At 42.5% G+C, this 15,774-nt stretch overlaps 1 protein-coding gene across 48 annotated transcripts in view; it reads right to left on the bottom strand.

Moving 5' to 3' along the window:
• Positions 1 to 15,774, bottom strand: part of LOC135050271 (uncharacterized) — a 466,297-nt gene that overhangs the window by 23,573 nt on the left and 426,950 nt on the right. For 46 of the 48 annotated variants that reach the window (XM_063956613.1, XM_063956631.1, XM_063956611.1 and 43 more), the window contains 3 exons: positions 10,719 to 10,862; positions 6,323 to 6,466; positions 354 to 497 (listed from right to left, as the gene is read on the bottom strand). In XM_063956613.1, the coding sequence (XP_063812683.1) occupies positions 354 to 497; positions 6,323 to 6,466; positions 10,719 to 10,862 (432 nt within the window). The remainder of the gene's footprint in view (positions 1 to 353; positions 498 to 6,322; positions 6,467 to 10,718; positions 10,863 to 15,774) is intronic. The other 2 variants (XM_063956642.1, XM_063956626.1) reach the window with 2 other exon arrangements.

Below are 15,774 nucleotides of genomic sequence, written 5' to 3'. Positions count from 1 at the left end.
AGTACAATACAATTATCTGGCAATTATCTGTTGAATATGTTGTTCAGTAACTTATAGTTCATGCAGCATACATGGCCTAGTGCTTACTTATCACAGGGAAATTAAGCTCCTTTTAGATCGTTTGGGTCCAACTGTGTTAAAGTCAAAGTAAATATTTTAGAAGCAGTTAAACTTTGAACAAAAGCAGATGACAGAAAATTCCCACTTAAACAATGACATTTCCATATACTGTCTTGCCTTGGCTACAAATGCAAAACTCTGAGCTATGGGCCTTATCTAGGTTTGTGCTCCATCAAACCCCATTATCATTAGCACTACATGCTCCCACTCTACCACTGCACTCTATACTCTACCTGTGCTTTTGGGGTAAAAACACCATTTAACCTCAGGAACACTTGAATTAAAGCAGCAGCCTCTGGAACAGCATTCCTTAGCACTTATCCCAGGAAATCCGCAATCTTCACGCTCTGTGATGTCCACACTACGTTGCGGTTTATCTGGATGGAGCAGAGAACAGATCAGGACAACTGGAAATATTACAATGCATGACAAGAAAGTCAGGAGCTCTATTGCAAGTACTCTAACCCTTGACAGTGCCAAATACATAATTGGCAACATTGCAAACATGTCCCAGATACATCGGAAATGCTGTTATTCCAAGGTTGCCCCCTGGACATTAACATCAGATGGCAACTATGCATGAGTGGTTGGTGCTTGCTCTGTATGCCCACCCATTTGGGTGACATCACAAAAGAGCATAGGCTTGGCATACACTACAATTATCTGGCAGACCATCTGTCCAATCTGTCTGGTTGGAATGAAAATCTGGTAATGTATCAACTATTTTACATAAACACAGGAAAATAGAATAAAATTATCAGACAAGTTGGTTAAAACAAATATTCAACCAATTTGTTTAAACAACTATTTTTGTCCATTTTCCTGTGTTTGGGAGGAAATTGTTGAATTTGATTTGCTCTCGTACATTACCAAATATTCATTCCAACCAGTTTGGACAAGATTGTCTGCCAGATAATTGTATAGTACAGTCGTTCACAAACTCCATCCTCAGGACCCAATATAGTTCACATACCAGGTGATCTGGAAAATGTGCACAGGTGTATTCATTACTCACTGACCCAGTTAAAAAGATCCACCAATGGCATCAATTATTTCACTAGTGATTATGTGGGGAGATCTGGAGAAAATGTAATGTGTGGGGTCCTGAGGACAGAGATAGTTATTCACCCATTTTGGTCCATTTTCCAGTGTTCGGGAGAAAATGGCTGATTGTGATTTGCTCTTATACATTACCAGATATTCAATCCGACCAGCCAAATTGGACAGATGGTCTGCCAGATAATTGTATAGTGCAGTGGTTCTCAAACGGTCCTCAGGACCCCACACAGTTCATGTTTTCCAGGTCACCTAGCAGGTGCAGAGGTGTATTCATTACTCACTGGCCCATTTTAAGAGATCTACAGATGGAGCTAATTAATTTACTAGTGTTGTGGGTCTCCTGACAGGGACACATGTAGTGTGTGGAGGACTGAGTTTCAGAACCTGTGGTATAGTATATATCTAGTTTAGTGATGGATCTATGTATCTGTATTGCTAGTGCATCTCATGACTGAAGGCGCCCATAACTTATTATTGGTGACCAACATCCTTTTGACCCTACTAAACCAGCATCTACTAATCTTCTTGCCCTCTCTTCCTCCTTTGGCCTCTCTCAATGGACCTCTACCCCCACTCACCATCTTGGCCACTCCCTTGACCTTATATTTACCTACTGGTTTGATCCTCCTGACTTCTCCAGCTCTCCTTTCCCCCTCTGACCACCATCTACTGTTTTTGACTCATCTCCACACTTCCTGACCCACCTTCACCAGACAGTTTCATCTCTTGACACCACTGTCACCCCTCAATATTCTCTCTATCCACCATGGCTGGCCCCAACCAGGTGGCCACCTATTAAAACTCCGCCCTCATGTCTGCACTTGATTCTGTTGCTCCCATCTCCTCTGTTCCCCTCAGTCATCCTAAACCCCAACCCTGGCACTCCAAACTGACCAGATTACTCCAAAAAAGCTCTTGCACTGCTGAGCACCTGTTCAAGGTTCTCTTTTCCTATAGCTCTGCACTCTCCCTTGCCAAGCAATCTATTTTTACAATTAGTCATATCTTCAGTCCTCAAATCCCTTCCAACTCTAATCCTTTCAACACTCATCCATGCCCCCCTCTTCTCCCACTGTCCCTCACTGCACAGACTGCCTCAGTTTTTGAGAAGGAAGCAATCTAATGCAAAATCTCTAGTATCCCCTTGGAAACCCCCCTCCCCACCATTCTGTCCCTCCTACCATCCCACCTTATGCTCCTTCCCCCCACACCTACAGACTAAGAAATACACTATCATCCTATCCTCTACCCCCTCCCATCTCCTCTGCCTGCTCACTTCTTCAACCTATCACTACACTGGTATCTTTCCCACACTATTCAAACATGCTGTTGTCTCACCTATTCTCAAAAAACAACAACCTTAAACTTACTCACCTGCCAGTTACCCCCATCTCTTCTCCCATATGCCTCCTAACTACTTGAGCTGCTGGTACTCTGTCTTACCAGCTACCTCTGACCACTCCATACTTTACCCTCTTCAATCTGGCTTTCACCAACTCCGCTGAAACTGCCCTGGTCAAAGTCACCAATGACCTGTTTTTGGCCAAACTCAGGGGTCACTTCCCCCTGCTCATCCTCCTGGATCTCTTAGTTTCCTTGAACACTGTGGACCATCCTCTCCTCCTCCACACCCTCCAATTAATTTGCCTCTCTAGCACTGTTCCTTGCCTGGTTCACCACTTACCTTGCTAACCACTCATTCTCTGCGTCTTACTCTACCTCACCCCCTTCCACCCTCCCCGTTGGTGTCCCCCAGAGTTCTGTCCTTGGCCCCTTCTCTTTGTACACCTCTTCCCTGGGTGTGCTCATAAGCTCTTTTCGCCTCCAATACCATCTCTATGCAGATGATATGCAACTATACCTCTCCTGACGTCTCTCCCTTGGTACTCCTGGGTATCCAGCTGCCTCTCTGCCATCTCCTCCTGGATGTCTGAGCGCTCCCTGAAGCTTAACTTGGACAAAACTGAACAAATCTTTCCTCCACCCAGGGTCTTCATCCCCCCTAATATTTCTATCACTGTTGACATCATCGTCCCCATCCAACTCCACTGCCTGTGCATCACTCTTGACTCCTCTCTCTCCCCCCATCACCCCCCACATCTAATCTTTGGCTCCATCCTGTTCATTCCAGCTACGCAACATCACTTGCATCAGGCCATTCCTCTCCCAGAGTGCAACTAAACATTTTCCCCTCACTTGTCCTCTCACAGCTCGACTACTACAACTTGCTCCTCACTGGCCTCCTACTCTCCCATCTTTGAACAGGTAAGTTTTCAGTGCCTGTTTGAAGCTTTACAAGGTCAGAGAGAGTCTAAGAGAGCAAGGGTGCTTGTTCCAATGTAGAGGGGCAGCACGGGGAAATCTTGTATTCACTCATGGGATGTAGTGACCAAGGCACTGTAGGTGACTATATAATAGTGACTATATAATCAAAATCGCAAGAAAAGTTAGTGCAGATCGCAAGGTGAAAGTCACCTTGCGATCCTGATGCGTGGTCCCGCCAGGTTGGCATCTCAAGAAAAGATAGACTGTGCAGGCAAGTCAATCCTTGCTAGATCGGTGTACTATCTAGTTCATCTCACATGTCAATGACATCACACATAAGCCAAAATCTTAAGCACACATAGTCCATATCTCAAGAGAAGTTAGTCAAAATCTGTACTATCTGGGCTCCGGGGAGTTCAAGGGAAATCGCAAGTAAAAATCGGCCATAGCAAGGATCTCACCATGAGTACACACCCTTAAGACCACTCATCCACATGCCTTGGCCATCTCTGCCTCGCTTACTGCCCGACACCAGGCCACCTTCCGCTTGCTTGTACCTCATATCACCGGTCTCCCTCTTTCCCTAGATTGTAAGCTCCTTGGAGCAGGGCCTCTCCCCTCCTGTTCTAACAGCCCTCTTCTCCTGCACTTCAAATATAGCCCTTTCCTACTCAGTGACTGTCTATACAGCATTTCTTCCTGCTCACGAGTGTTCATCTCTTCCAATGACTGCCCTTCCCCAGTAGTAGGCTGATCTCTTCTCTGCTTCTTGACATCTCAGCTGTATTATGTACTGAGAACTGTGGTGCCAATAGTTACCTGTACTGTTTTTAGTTTTCTGTGATGGTAATTTCTATTTACCCCGTATTATTCTAATATATGTTCATGTATTGAACTGTGAAACAATTACTACTTAGAGGTGTGAGCACCATGTAGTATTAGGAGACAACAATGTATCACATATTGTATTGTGTCTAGTTCACAATTGATACAAAGCATTCTCAAACAAAAAAATGAGACGTGGGTTCAAATTAACTCTGTTCTTAATGCCAAAATTAATGAGAGTTCAAATTTAATCTGATTTCTTATTGGCTATCCTAACACGCAACACCCGAAAGCAAATAAAATGCCATTTTTAGAGCCATTTAAAATTTGGGTAAATCCAAACCCGCACATCTCTACTAAAAGTAGTGATCAAAATCTGCTCCCAATCTGTATTTACCCTGATGCATAATCATCTGGGTATGTGGAAATATGTGCGATTTTATTGCTTGCATGTAATTGGTAATGCCTTGTTGTTCCGTGAAGTATAGTTAATGCAGAGTACATAACCTAGTGCTCACTTATCACAAGGCAATTTAGCTCCTTTTTAGATCATTTGGGTTCAGCTGTGTTAAAATGACAAAGTATAATTTTTTAGAAGCAGATAAAACAAATAAACAGACTTTGAACAGCTGATGACAGGAAGTTTTCACATACACAATGACATTCTTATATACGGTCTGGTCAAGACCAAGAATAAGGGTTACACAGAGTCGGCCCTAACCAATATGATGCCCTAGGCAAGATTTTTGGCTGGTGCCCCCTAGCACCACCGCTGGTCCTGCCTCTGACCTCACACCTCTTTCCCAGCATCATCACCCCTCACCCATAGTCCTTGTACCCCCTATATTTTAAATAGAAACAGTTCGCACATTTGACGCACAGCCCAAAAAGGGGCATCTTCTTGCTGGGAAGGGGCATGGCCACACAATAGTAACACCAGTTCCAATTACGCCACACAGTACTGCAACTTTATTCACATTTTATCTTGTGATAGTGTCCATAATTCATATTACATCCCACAGTAGTATCACTTTACCTTATAAACGTTACTCCTCACAGTAGAGCCCCTTATTCACATTACATCACACTGAAGTGCTCCTTATTCACATTACACCACACCTTACTGCTCTTAATTCACATTAGATGACACAGTAGTGCCCTTTCTATATGCAACGCCACATAGAGCACCTTATACACATAATGCCACACATTAGTAATGCATTTATACACAATTCCACACAGTAATGCCCCTTACACGAGACATTAATGTCCTTAAACATAATGCGCCTTACACATTATGAAAACCTTTATTATTGCCCTTTTACACATAATATCCCTTACACATGGCGCGCATTATTAATGCCCTTATACACATAATGACACATAGTGCCCCCTACACATTTGCTGCACATTAGTGCCCCTATATACATACAGTAGTACCCTGTTACACATATGCCACACATTATTAATGCTCTTATACACATAATGACACAGTGGCCCTTTACACATGTTGCACATTATTAATGCATTTTTACATGACACATAATGCTCCTTACACATATTCCGAACACTACTGCACAACCAACCCACTCACATGCACACAGCACTCACACTTCCACTAACACTGTGACCTCTGCTTGGATACAGATGTGTCCTCACAAATCTTGCATCATTGCTAATATCAGGCACCTTTTTTTTTTAATGAAAATGCATCTTATTTGCATTGCTATGTGGCTAGGATGCACAAGCAGCTTCTGCTGATTAAACGGATATGCAACATGCCTATATACTGTGTGAGACACTGGCTGTATCTGCATATGAAATGCTACATACAGAATATAGGCATGCCGCATATCATTTTAATCAGCAGAAGCTGCTGATGCTCCTAGGCATATCAAATGCCCTAGGCAATTGCCTAGTTTGCCTATGCCTGGCTCTGGGGCTACACAAGCAAAACTTAGAGCTATGGGCCCCAATTCATATTTATGCGCAATCAAACCCATATTCATTAGCACTACATGTTCCCACTCTACCACTGCACTCTATACTCTACCTGTGCTTTTGGGGTAAAAACACCATTTAACCCCAGGTAAACTTGAATTAAAGCAGCAGCCTCTGGAATAGCATTCCTCATCACTTATCCCGGGAAATCCACAATCTTCACGCTCTGTGATGTCCACACTACATTGCTGTTTATCTGGATGGAGCAGAGCACACATCAGGACAATAGGAAATATTACAATGCATGACAGGAAAGTTGGGAGCTCTACTGCAAGTACTCTAACCCTTGACAGTGCCAAATACATAATTGCCAACATTGCAAACATGTCCCAGATACATAGAACACTCTATAATGTTTGATAAATCTGACCTAAACAATGTATTGTCACATGTAACTACTTTCCCAAATATCTTACCACAGAAGAAAAGCCATTAAGAATTGCACTCAATATTCAGAAAAAGGAATTGTTGTGGAGTTGGGATGCAGGGAAGATTCCAGCTGTTGGAATTCCTGCAGTCGGATTGCCAACAGCTGGTAATCCATTTGTAGGTATAGCAGATCTGTTAGGCTCAGGACTGGGGTGGGGGGGATTAGGCATCACCCGTGGGGTTAGGGTTAGGCTGTGGGAAGGTGGGGATTGGGTTAGGCACCGCTGTGGGAGGTTAGGATTTAAGCACTATGGGGGGGATGGTTAGAATTAGGCTGCGCAGAAGGTGACATTAGGTTTATGCACCATCCATGGGATGTTAGTTTCAGGCACCAAGATGGAAGAAAAAGGTTAGGCTGCAGAAAGGGATGGTTAGTATTAGGGTGTAGGGGAGAGGGGAACACTCAGGATTTACACTATCAGGATACAGTCAATGGTATTCTGACTGCTAGTCTCCCATCACCTGGGATATCATATTGAATACATGGAGTTTGTCCCTAGTTTAAAATAAATTTACCAAGGAAGGAAAAACAATTTCCAGATACTTTCCTTTATAACCGAGATTACCTCCTGGAACTTCACGTCAGTTGGCAACAATGCATGAGTGGGCGGTGCTTACTCTATCTGCCCGCCCATTTGTGTGACATACAAGAGAGCATAACGGACAGTTTTCCTGGGTATACACTGTACAATTATCTGGCAGGCTATCTATCCAATCTGGATCGTTGAATGAAAGTCTGGTAATGTACAACAGCAAGTGTCAATTAATCATCTGCTCCCAAACACTGGAACACAGACAAAGTATTAAACAAATTTTTTAAACCCAAAATGTAACCAATTTGTTTAAATTACCATGTTTGTACATTTCAGTGTTTGGGAGTAAATGGTTGATTGCCATTTGCTCTCAGATTACTAGATTTCCATTTCAACCAGCCAGCGTTGGACAGATGGTCTGCCAGATAATTACATAGTGCATACTAGAGCTGTAACTATACTTTTTGGTGCTCTGTGGTAGAGAGAAATGGCAGCCCCTCCATTTTTCAAATAGGGACATAAGGCACATGCCTCGTGGGAAAGGGGAAAGGAAAAAGAAGAATCATTTATATACACATACTTCTTTTCTGTGCTAATAGAACTCTGAGTACTAGGGCAGGGATCTGTCAATCATTTGAATCAGCTGCCTTATTCCACTAGCTCCTCTGTTAGGAGGGACCAAAACAATAACTATACATCAATAGTGAAATTGGCACCTTGGGGCTGTTATAACACTCGGCTATGAGTTCATATTGGGGGATTCATTTTTAACCGATGTAAGTGTCCCAGAGCAATCGTATCTACTGATTTTTGATGTTAACTACTCAAATGAGGTATGTGTCTGTATAACACTCTGTGCAAATTGTTTTGTCATTTCTATGTTATTTTTATTTTGTTCCATTGGCCTGTATATAGCAGTTGTGTTCCAATTATTTCTATTGTAATTTGTGGTTAATAATGTTAACTTGTGAGCATATGTTCTTAAAGTTATGTTATAATGTTGTAGATATACCCCTGATGAAGTCTATGAGAGACTAAATGCGTTGGGTAATCAGTCTTGTTGTGATGTGACCACAATTCTACAATCTTAGGAGGAGGAGTACATGAAAGAAGAAATCTCTGTACACTTGCTCTTATGTGGACCACCACTGGATGTTAGAGGTGGATGAAATTTGTTTTATGAACATTTATACCATTACAGTATCAGATTATTATTTTTTTTAAATACAATTTTAAATAAATTTGTATATTGGAACCCACTAATTGCTTTTTAATAAGATTATATTTGGTCATTGTGTCACTGTTGTATAATTAGGGGTGTTCTAACAACCCTAAGACACACAACTTTTATTTAATAACACATTTCAATAAACTGCCATACTCATGATTCAAACCTATAACCTGTTGAATTTTAATCAGTCACCCTACTCATTGAGATATTTGATTCTGCATAAAATATATGAACACTATGAAGCTACTGGTACTTTGTAAACAAATAATCAGCATTGTAATTGAGAAGATCTATGTAGTAAGCAGCCACGCACTACATAAATCTGCTCAGCCACAATGATGATCATTTTGTTCAAAGTACATGGTAAGCTTCAAATAGTAAGAATTCTCTAGTTTACAATTATCTACTTTCTATGCAAGGGCAAATAGCTCAATGAATAGATTATCTGACTGCAATGCCACAGGCAACGGGTTTGAATCCAGGACAGTGTGACTGAATAACAAAATTCTTAACAGACAGAAGAGGTCAGAGTAAGAGAGACAGGGGCTGTCAGTGGATGCTGGATTTAAAAAAAAAAAAAAAAATGGGGGAAGCTGCATGTGAAAGTAATAGCAGATAATTGTCAAGTGCCGTCAACAGCACCCCCTACCCTGCAGCGCTATGTGCTGTGCCCCCACTGCACACACCTAGTTATGGCCCTGGTGCATACCCAGCTTTACCGATTGATCTATGTACCTTTACCGATTGATCTATGTACCTTGAAGGCTTTGTCACCCATCCACATCATGACTGAAGATGACATATTATATGTTACTATTTAATTTGAATAGACTCCTATTGAATTAAAAATATTTAATAATATATGAATAATCACAAATCATAAAACAAGACCGGTCTTAGTAGTTTAAACATCTAAGATGACAAGTATATATACACTTTCAATAAAAGGAGGTGGACTTAAGCATATTCTGTGCACAGAGGTGTAAAAACTAGCTCTATAGCTAAATGACTTAATTTACAAAGTCAAAAAAAGAGGAAGCCCCTGTGGGAGGAGCGAAACGCGTCAGAAGCTGAACTGTTGGACCCCAGCTGAAGATTAGACCCGTAGTACATACCGGCCGCAACATCATCTGCTGGTTGTTTATTCTTGAGTGGAGAGGAGCCGCTCACCGGTGCCCGCAAACGGCACGTAGAGGTGGAGACCTGTGGAGCATTCAGACCGAGCAGGACAGGTTGTAGCAGGCGCCAGTGCAGGTGCCGTTTTCCCCGCAGCTAGAAGCCAGTGTGGTGGACGTCGGGATGTACTCCTGCTGATACTACTTGCTCACACCTCACGTAAGATTCCGGTTGAAAACGGCTCTCATTCATTTTACTGACCAATGTTGGATTATTAAATTCAAAGGAACTGATACAAAGTGACTGTTTATTGGACACATCTATTATACGGGTTCTACCAGCAGCTACACTTGATCTATTTTTTTGACTTTGTAAATTAAGTCATTTAGCTATAGAGCTAGTTTTTACACCTCTGTGCACAGAATATGCTTAAGTCCACCTCCTTTTATTGGAAAGTATATATACTTGTCATCTTAGATGTTTAAACTACCAAGACCGGTCTTGTTTTATGATTTGTGATTATTCATATATTATTAAATATTTTTAATTCAATAGGAGTCTGTTATTTTTGTCAGCCATATCATACAAATTTATAATATAGCACAAAAGTTTCTAACAATTGGAGTTTTGTGGTTAATTGCACTTGGGTAGCCCAGTGCAATTTGATTGACCTGCTAACCCCAGGTCATTAACTTTTTGCAGCTGATTGTTATTATATCCAAGGGTTTTTTATAGCATTTGATATTAGCGCCCGATAAAGGTTTTTTTTTTTTTTATTTAATTTGAATGCACTACATTATATCTTTTGTCCAATCTAGCGGTTTGACATTTTTTCCCCAGATATTAGCAGATCTGTTCCAATCAATTTGCTCCTCAAGTCCAGAAACATACCAAAAAAAACCCCAGATACTGTAGTTCAGATAAATTGGCTAAATTAAACAGATTTCTGAATGACACATTTCTGTTTTTTTTTTCCAGTGTTTGGAGCAAATGGTCAATTGTCATTTGCTGCCACATTTTACCAGATTTTTGTTTCACCTAGAAAAGATTGGACAGATAATCTAAGTGTGTATCCATCTTAAGAGGTGTGAGCGTCATAACTATAATGACTTGTGTGTAACTATACAGCAGCTCCGTACCTTGTGACTTGAAGAAACACCAGTTAACACCTGGAATGCTGGAGTCAAAGCAACAATTTCTCTCCTTACATTCTGCCGCACTTATTGTGGGGTAGCCGCAATCCCTTCTGTTGTATGGTTCTACGTTGCAGTGTCTGTCAATAGCTGTTGATGCAATAAAGAAACATCTAGAAGTTACGGCAGCTTAATGTATCTTTTTTAAAGGGGCAATTTTGCTAGATCACAGGGCAATTTAGCTCCTTTGGTCAACTGATCATTTGGGTTCAGCTGTGTTAAAATAACAAAGTATAATTTTTTAGGAACAGTTAGTCAAACTTTGAATAGCTGATAACAAGAAATTTCCACTTAAACAATGGCATTTTCTAATGTGCTGTCTGGCCATGGCTAATAAGGGATACATAAGATAATCTTTCAGAGTTACTGTATGGGGATAAATTATGTATGTGCACCATCAAATCTGTAATAAATAGCATTACATGCTCCCACTCTACCACTGCACTCTATACTCTACCTATGCTATTGGGGTAAAAACACACTTTAACCCCAGGAACACTTGAATTAAAGCAGCAGCCTCTGGAATAGCATTAGTTAGCACTTATCCCGGGATAACCACAATCTTTACGGTCTTTGATGTCCACCCTGCATTGCTGTTTATCTGGATGGAGCAGAGCACACATCAAGACATAGGAAATATTAAAATGCATGAAAAGAAAGTTGGGAGCTCTACAGCAAGTACTGTAACCCTCGACAGTAAGAAATACATAACTGGCAACATTGCAAACATGTCCCAGATACATAGAAAATTCTGTTACCCGAGATTGCCCTCTGGAATTTACCATCAGTTGGCAACTATGCATGAGTGGGCGGTGCTTGCTCTCTATATGCCCGCCCATTTGTGTGACATCATAAAAGAAAGCATTAATGACAATAAAGCTGGGTATACACTATACAATTACCTGGTAGACCATCTGTTCAATATGTCTGGTTGGAATGAAAATCTGGTCATGTATCAACTATTTTTCCTATACACTACAATATGGAGAAAAATTGCTAGACAAGTTGGTTAAACCAAATATTTAACCAATTTGTTTGAACAACTATTTTTGTCCATTTTCCAGTGTTTGGGAGTAAATGGTTGAATGCGATTTGCTCTCAGATTACCAGATATTCTTTCCAACCAGCTAGATTGGACAGATGGTCTGCAAGATAATTGTATAGTACAGTTGTTCTCAAACTGTCCTCAGAACCCCACATTTTCCAGATCACCCAGCACAGGTATATTCATTACTCACTGACCTATTTTATAAGATCCATAGATGGAGCTAATTATTTCACTAGCAATTCTGTGAGGAGATCTGGAAAACATGTAATGTGTGGGATCCTGAGGACGGAGTGAGAACCTGTGGAATAGTTTATATCTAGTTTTATGATGGTTCCATGTACCTGGAAGTCTATTACTAGTGCACCTCATGTCTGAAGGCTCCCATCACTTATTTATTGTATGTTACTACTTAGAGGTGAGCGTCATGTAGTATGAGACAACAATGTGCATCACATACTGTAGTAACGTCTCCAGTACCCAGTGAATAGATCCGAAGAATTCTCAAAAAGTTAGAGATGTGCGCGTTCAAATTTACTCGTTTATTAATGCCAAAATGAATGCAAGATCAGATTTATCCTGATTTGTCTTATTTGGCTATCCTAAACACGCGACATCTGAGAGCCAATGAGACGCCATTTCTAGAGCCAAGTAAATTCAGGTAAATCCAAACCCGCACATCTCTACTAAAATTAGTGATGAAAGTCTGCTCCAAATCTGATTTTACCACGATCATAGCCAGCCCTAGCTATAGGCAAGCTGGGCAATTGCCTAGGGCAGTGATGGCTAACTGACACTAGCTGTTGAACTACATATCCCAGCATGCCCTGCATCAGTTTTAGCATGGCCAAATAACAAAACTGTAGCAGGGCATGCTGGGATGTGTAGTTCAATAGCTGGAGTGTCAAGGTTAGCCATCACTGGCCTAGGGCAATTGTAATGCCAATGAGCATTCACATCTGCCTAGAGCCAGTAGACAGTGCAGAGCCCACAGCCAGTGATGTTAGCGATTGCTGTGGGGCTGTAAGCAGGGAGAGAGCAGTGTGGTCAGGGCGAGGATAGAACGGGTCCCCTCCTCTTAGGCAACAGCTGCTGCAGGACAGAACCACCCCCTTCTTCCTCTCTGCCAATGCTATCTCCTGTCCACAGGACTAGGCCAGCCCCCTTTAGCCTGCCCTCTTCTCCTCTATCTTGCTCTCTTGTTATTACTAGGCCAGCAACCCTTCAGCCCTATGCGGGTCTGCGCTCTCACGTCAAAGGACCAAGCTCTGCATTCTTCTACCAGTCCTTAATTCCCCTCTTCCCTGTTCTGTCCTGGCCAGAGGACCAGGACCCCTTCTTTCCCTCAGCAAGCCCATTCCCCAATTCTTCACTACCCTTCTCTGGTTTGAATAGAGTATCAGGCCCCACCCCTTTTCCCACCTCAGCAAGTCCACACTTTCCTTCTCCCTGATCTGATCCAGCTGGAGGACCAAGCCTGACCCCTTTATTCCCTACAGCCAGCCCTGCCCCACTTCCCTTCTAAACTGCTCTGACCCAGCCAGAAGATCAGGCCACGCCCCATTCTTCCCCTCAGTCAGTTCCCTATTTCCTCTACCAAGTGCTTTACCAGACTGAGGACAAAGCCCCTCCCCCTTCTTTCCAACATTCAGCCCTGCCACCACTTTCCCTCTACCTTGCTCTGTCCCAGCCAAAGAGGCTCAGGCTCCACCCTCTACTTCCCTCAGCCAGACCCCACTTGCCCTCCACCTACGCTGTCCCAGCCATAGGACCAAGCCTTTTTCCACTTCTCGTTTGCTCTACCCAGCTCTCTCCCAGGTCCCTGCCTCCTACCACTCTACAATGTTGCAGTGTCGCCCTTGAAGCTCCAGTGTACAGAGAGGACTTCATTATGGTAAGTTCATGTTGGGGGTGGCACAAGGATGTGATAAATGTTATTGTTGGGAATATAGTGCAGTCATGTAGTGCGGCATATGGGGTTATTTAGTGTAGTGATATAGTGCTTAGTATAAGGGGTATTTAGTGTAGTGATTTGGTTTGGCATGTAGGGGGAAGGACGTTCTGTAGTGTTTTAGGGGTCTATTTACTAAGCCTTGATCTGAGATAAATTGGATGGAGATAAAGTCCCAGCCAATCTGGTTCTAACTACCATGTTACAGTCAGTGTTTAAAAAATGGCAGTTAGAAGCCGATTGGCTGGTACTTCATCTCCAGCCAAGGCTTAGTAAATAGACCCCTTAGTGCAGCATAGACGGGGGATGTAGTGTAAAGATGTACAGCAACATATAGGGGCATGTATTGTAGTGATTTAGAGCCTCATACTAGTGTACTGATTGCAGTGTAAAGTGGGTATGTAGTGTAGGGATTTAATGCAGTGTGAAGGGTTAGTGAGGTAGTGCAGCATATAGTGGAGATGTAGTGCAGTTATGTGATGTGTAGAGGGGATGTGGGGAACATGTTGCTGTTGAGAGGGGATATCAGGGAGACACTGGAGGCATTTGGGACACACAAGGGAGGAAGCATTTGGAGAAAGCTCTGCTGTGGATTGGGCACGTGCACCGATATCAACCTGTTAAGTGACTTGTATTTCTCTAGCGCAGGCATTCCCAACCGCAGTCCTCAAGGCGCACCAACAGTGCAGGTTTTAGTGATATCCAGGCTTCAGCACAGATGGTTAAATCAAAATAACTCAGCTACTAATTAAGTCACCTGTGTTCAAGCCTGGATATCACTAAAACCAGAACTGTTAGTGTGCCTTGAGGCCTGCGGTTGGGAAACACTGCTCTAGCGGGTAGGTGGAGAATATATTTTTGCACCTGGGTCCATCAGGTTCTACTTTGGGCTAGCTATCACAATCAGAGCTCAGCTGGGAGCCGGTAGCAGCGGGACCTTACAAGCCAGTACTCCTAGAGCAGTTAAGTGAGGGTAGTGAGGAGCATTAAAAAAGGCCACGGGGGGAGGGCTGCTGCGCATGACCAACAGCAGCTCCTCCTCCCATGAGCCATTGTCACTTTCTCTGCCAAGTCTCCCTGCAGCCATGGCGCTATCCAGCCTCACACCCCCAACCTGCAATGTGCACTAGCATTACTAATGTGGGGCATGTGTGAGGGGCATTACTGAGTGGTATTATGTGCATAATGGCATTACTAATGTGGGGCATGTGTGCAAGGGGCATTAATGTGGAATTATGTGTATAATGGGCACTACTGTGTGGTGTAATGAGAATAAGGAGCAATATGGTATAGTGTAATGTCAAGAAGCATTATGGTGGGTACTACCGTGAGGCGTTATGTGAATAAGGGACACTATAGTGTGATATGTGAAAAACATTTGTGTATGCTTATTCCTAACAAGAACACTAGTTTTTGGCCTGTGTACCTTCAGCGTGCACGGACCCAATTTCTATATGGGATAACCAATGCTCTTGCTGGCATAGTACACCAAAATGAGGATAGCTATGGGTGATGTATGTTGCTGGCTGCTGCTGTGATCTGTGCTACTGGTGCTTTGCTGGGAGAAGGGTGCTGGGTCAGAGGTGGAACTAGCGGCAGTGCTAGGGAGCACCAGCCAAAATCTTGCCTAGGGCATCAAATTGGTTAGGGCCGGCAATGACCCAGATGCATAGTTTGGATATGTAAAAGTATGTGTGATTTCATTACTTGCATGTAATTAGAATTGCAGGTGTTGATGTTGTTCGGTGATGTATAGTTCATAGCGAATACATTACATGGCCTAGTGCTTACTTAGAACAGGGCAATTTAGCTCCTTTGGTCAACTGATCATTTGGGTTCATCAGTGTTAAAAATCAGAGTATAATTTTTTAGGAACAGTTAAACAAACTTTGAACTTACAGGAAATTTCCACTTAAACAATGGCATTTTCCCATACTGTCTGGCCATGGCTAAGAATAAAGTATACACAAGCAAAGCTCTTAGAGCTATGGTCCTTATTCATGTTT

This window comes from Pseudophryne corroboree, chromosome 2 (assembly GCF_028390025.1).
Source record: "Pseudophryne corroboree isolate aPseCor3 chromosome 2, aPseCor3.hap2, whole genome shotgun sequence".
Taxonomy (NCBI): Eukaryota; Metazoa; Chordata; class Amphibia; order Anura; family Myobatrachidae; genus Pseudophryne; species Pseudophryne corroboree.
Note: the sequence above shows the minus strand (reverse complement) of the source record. Positions and strands in the feature narration are given on the sequence as shown.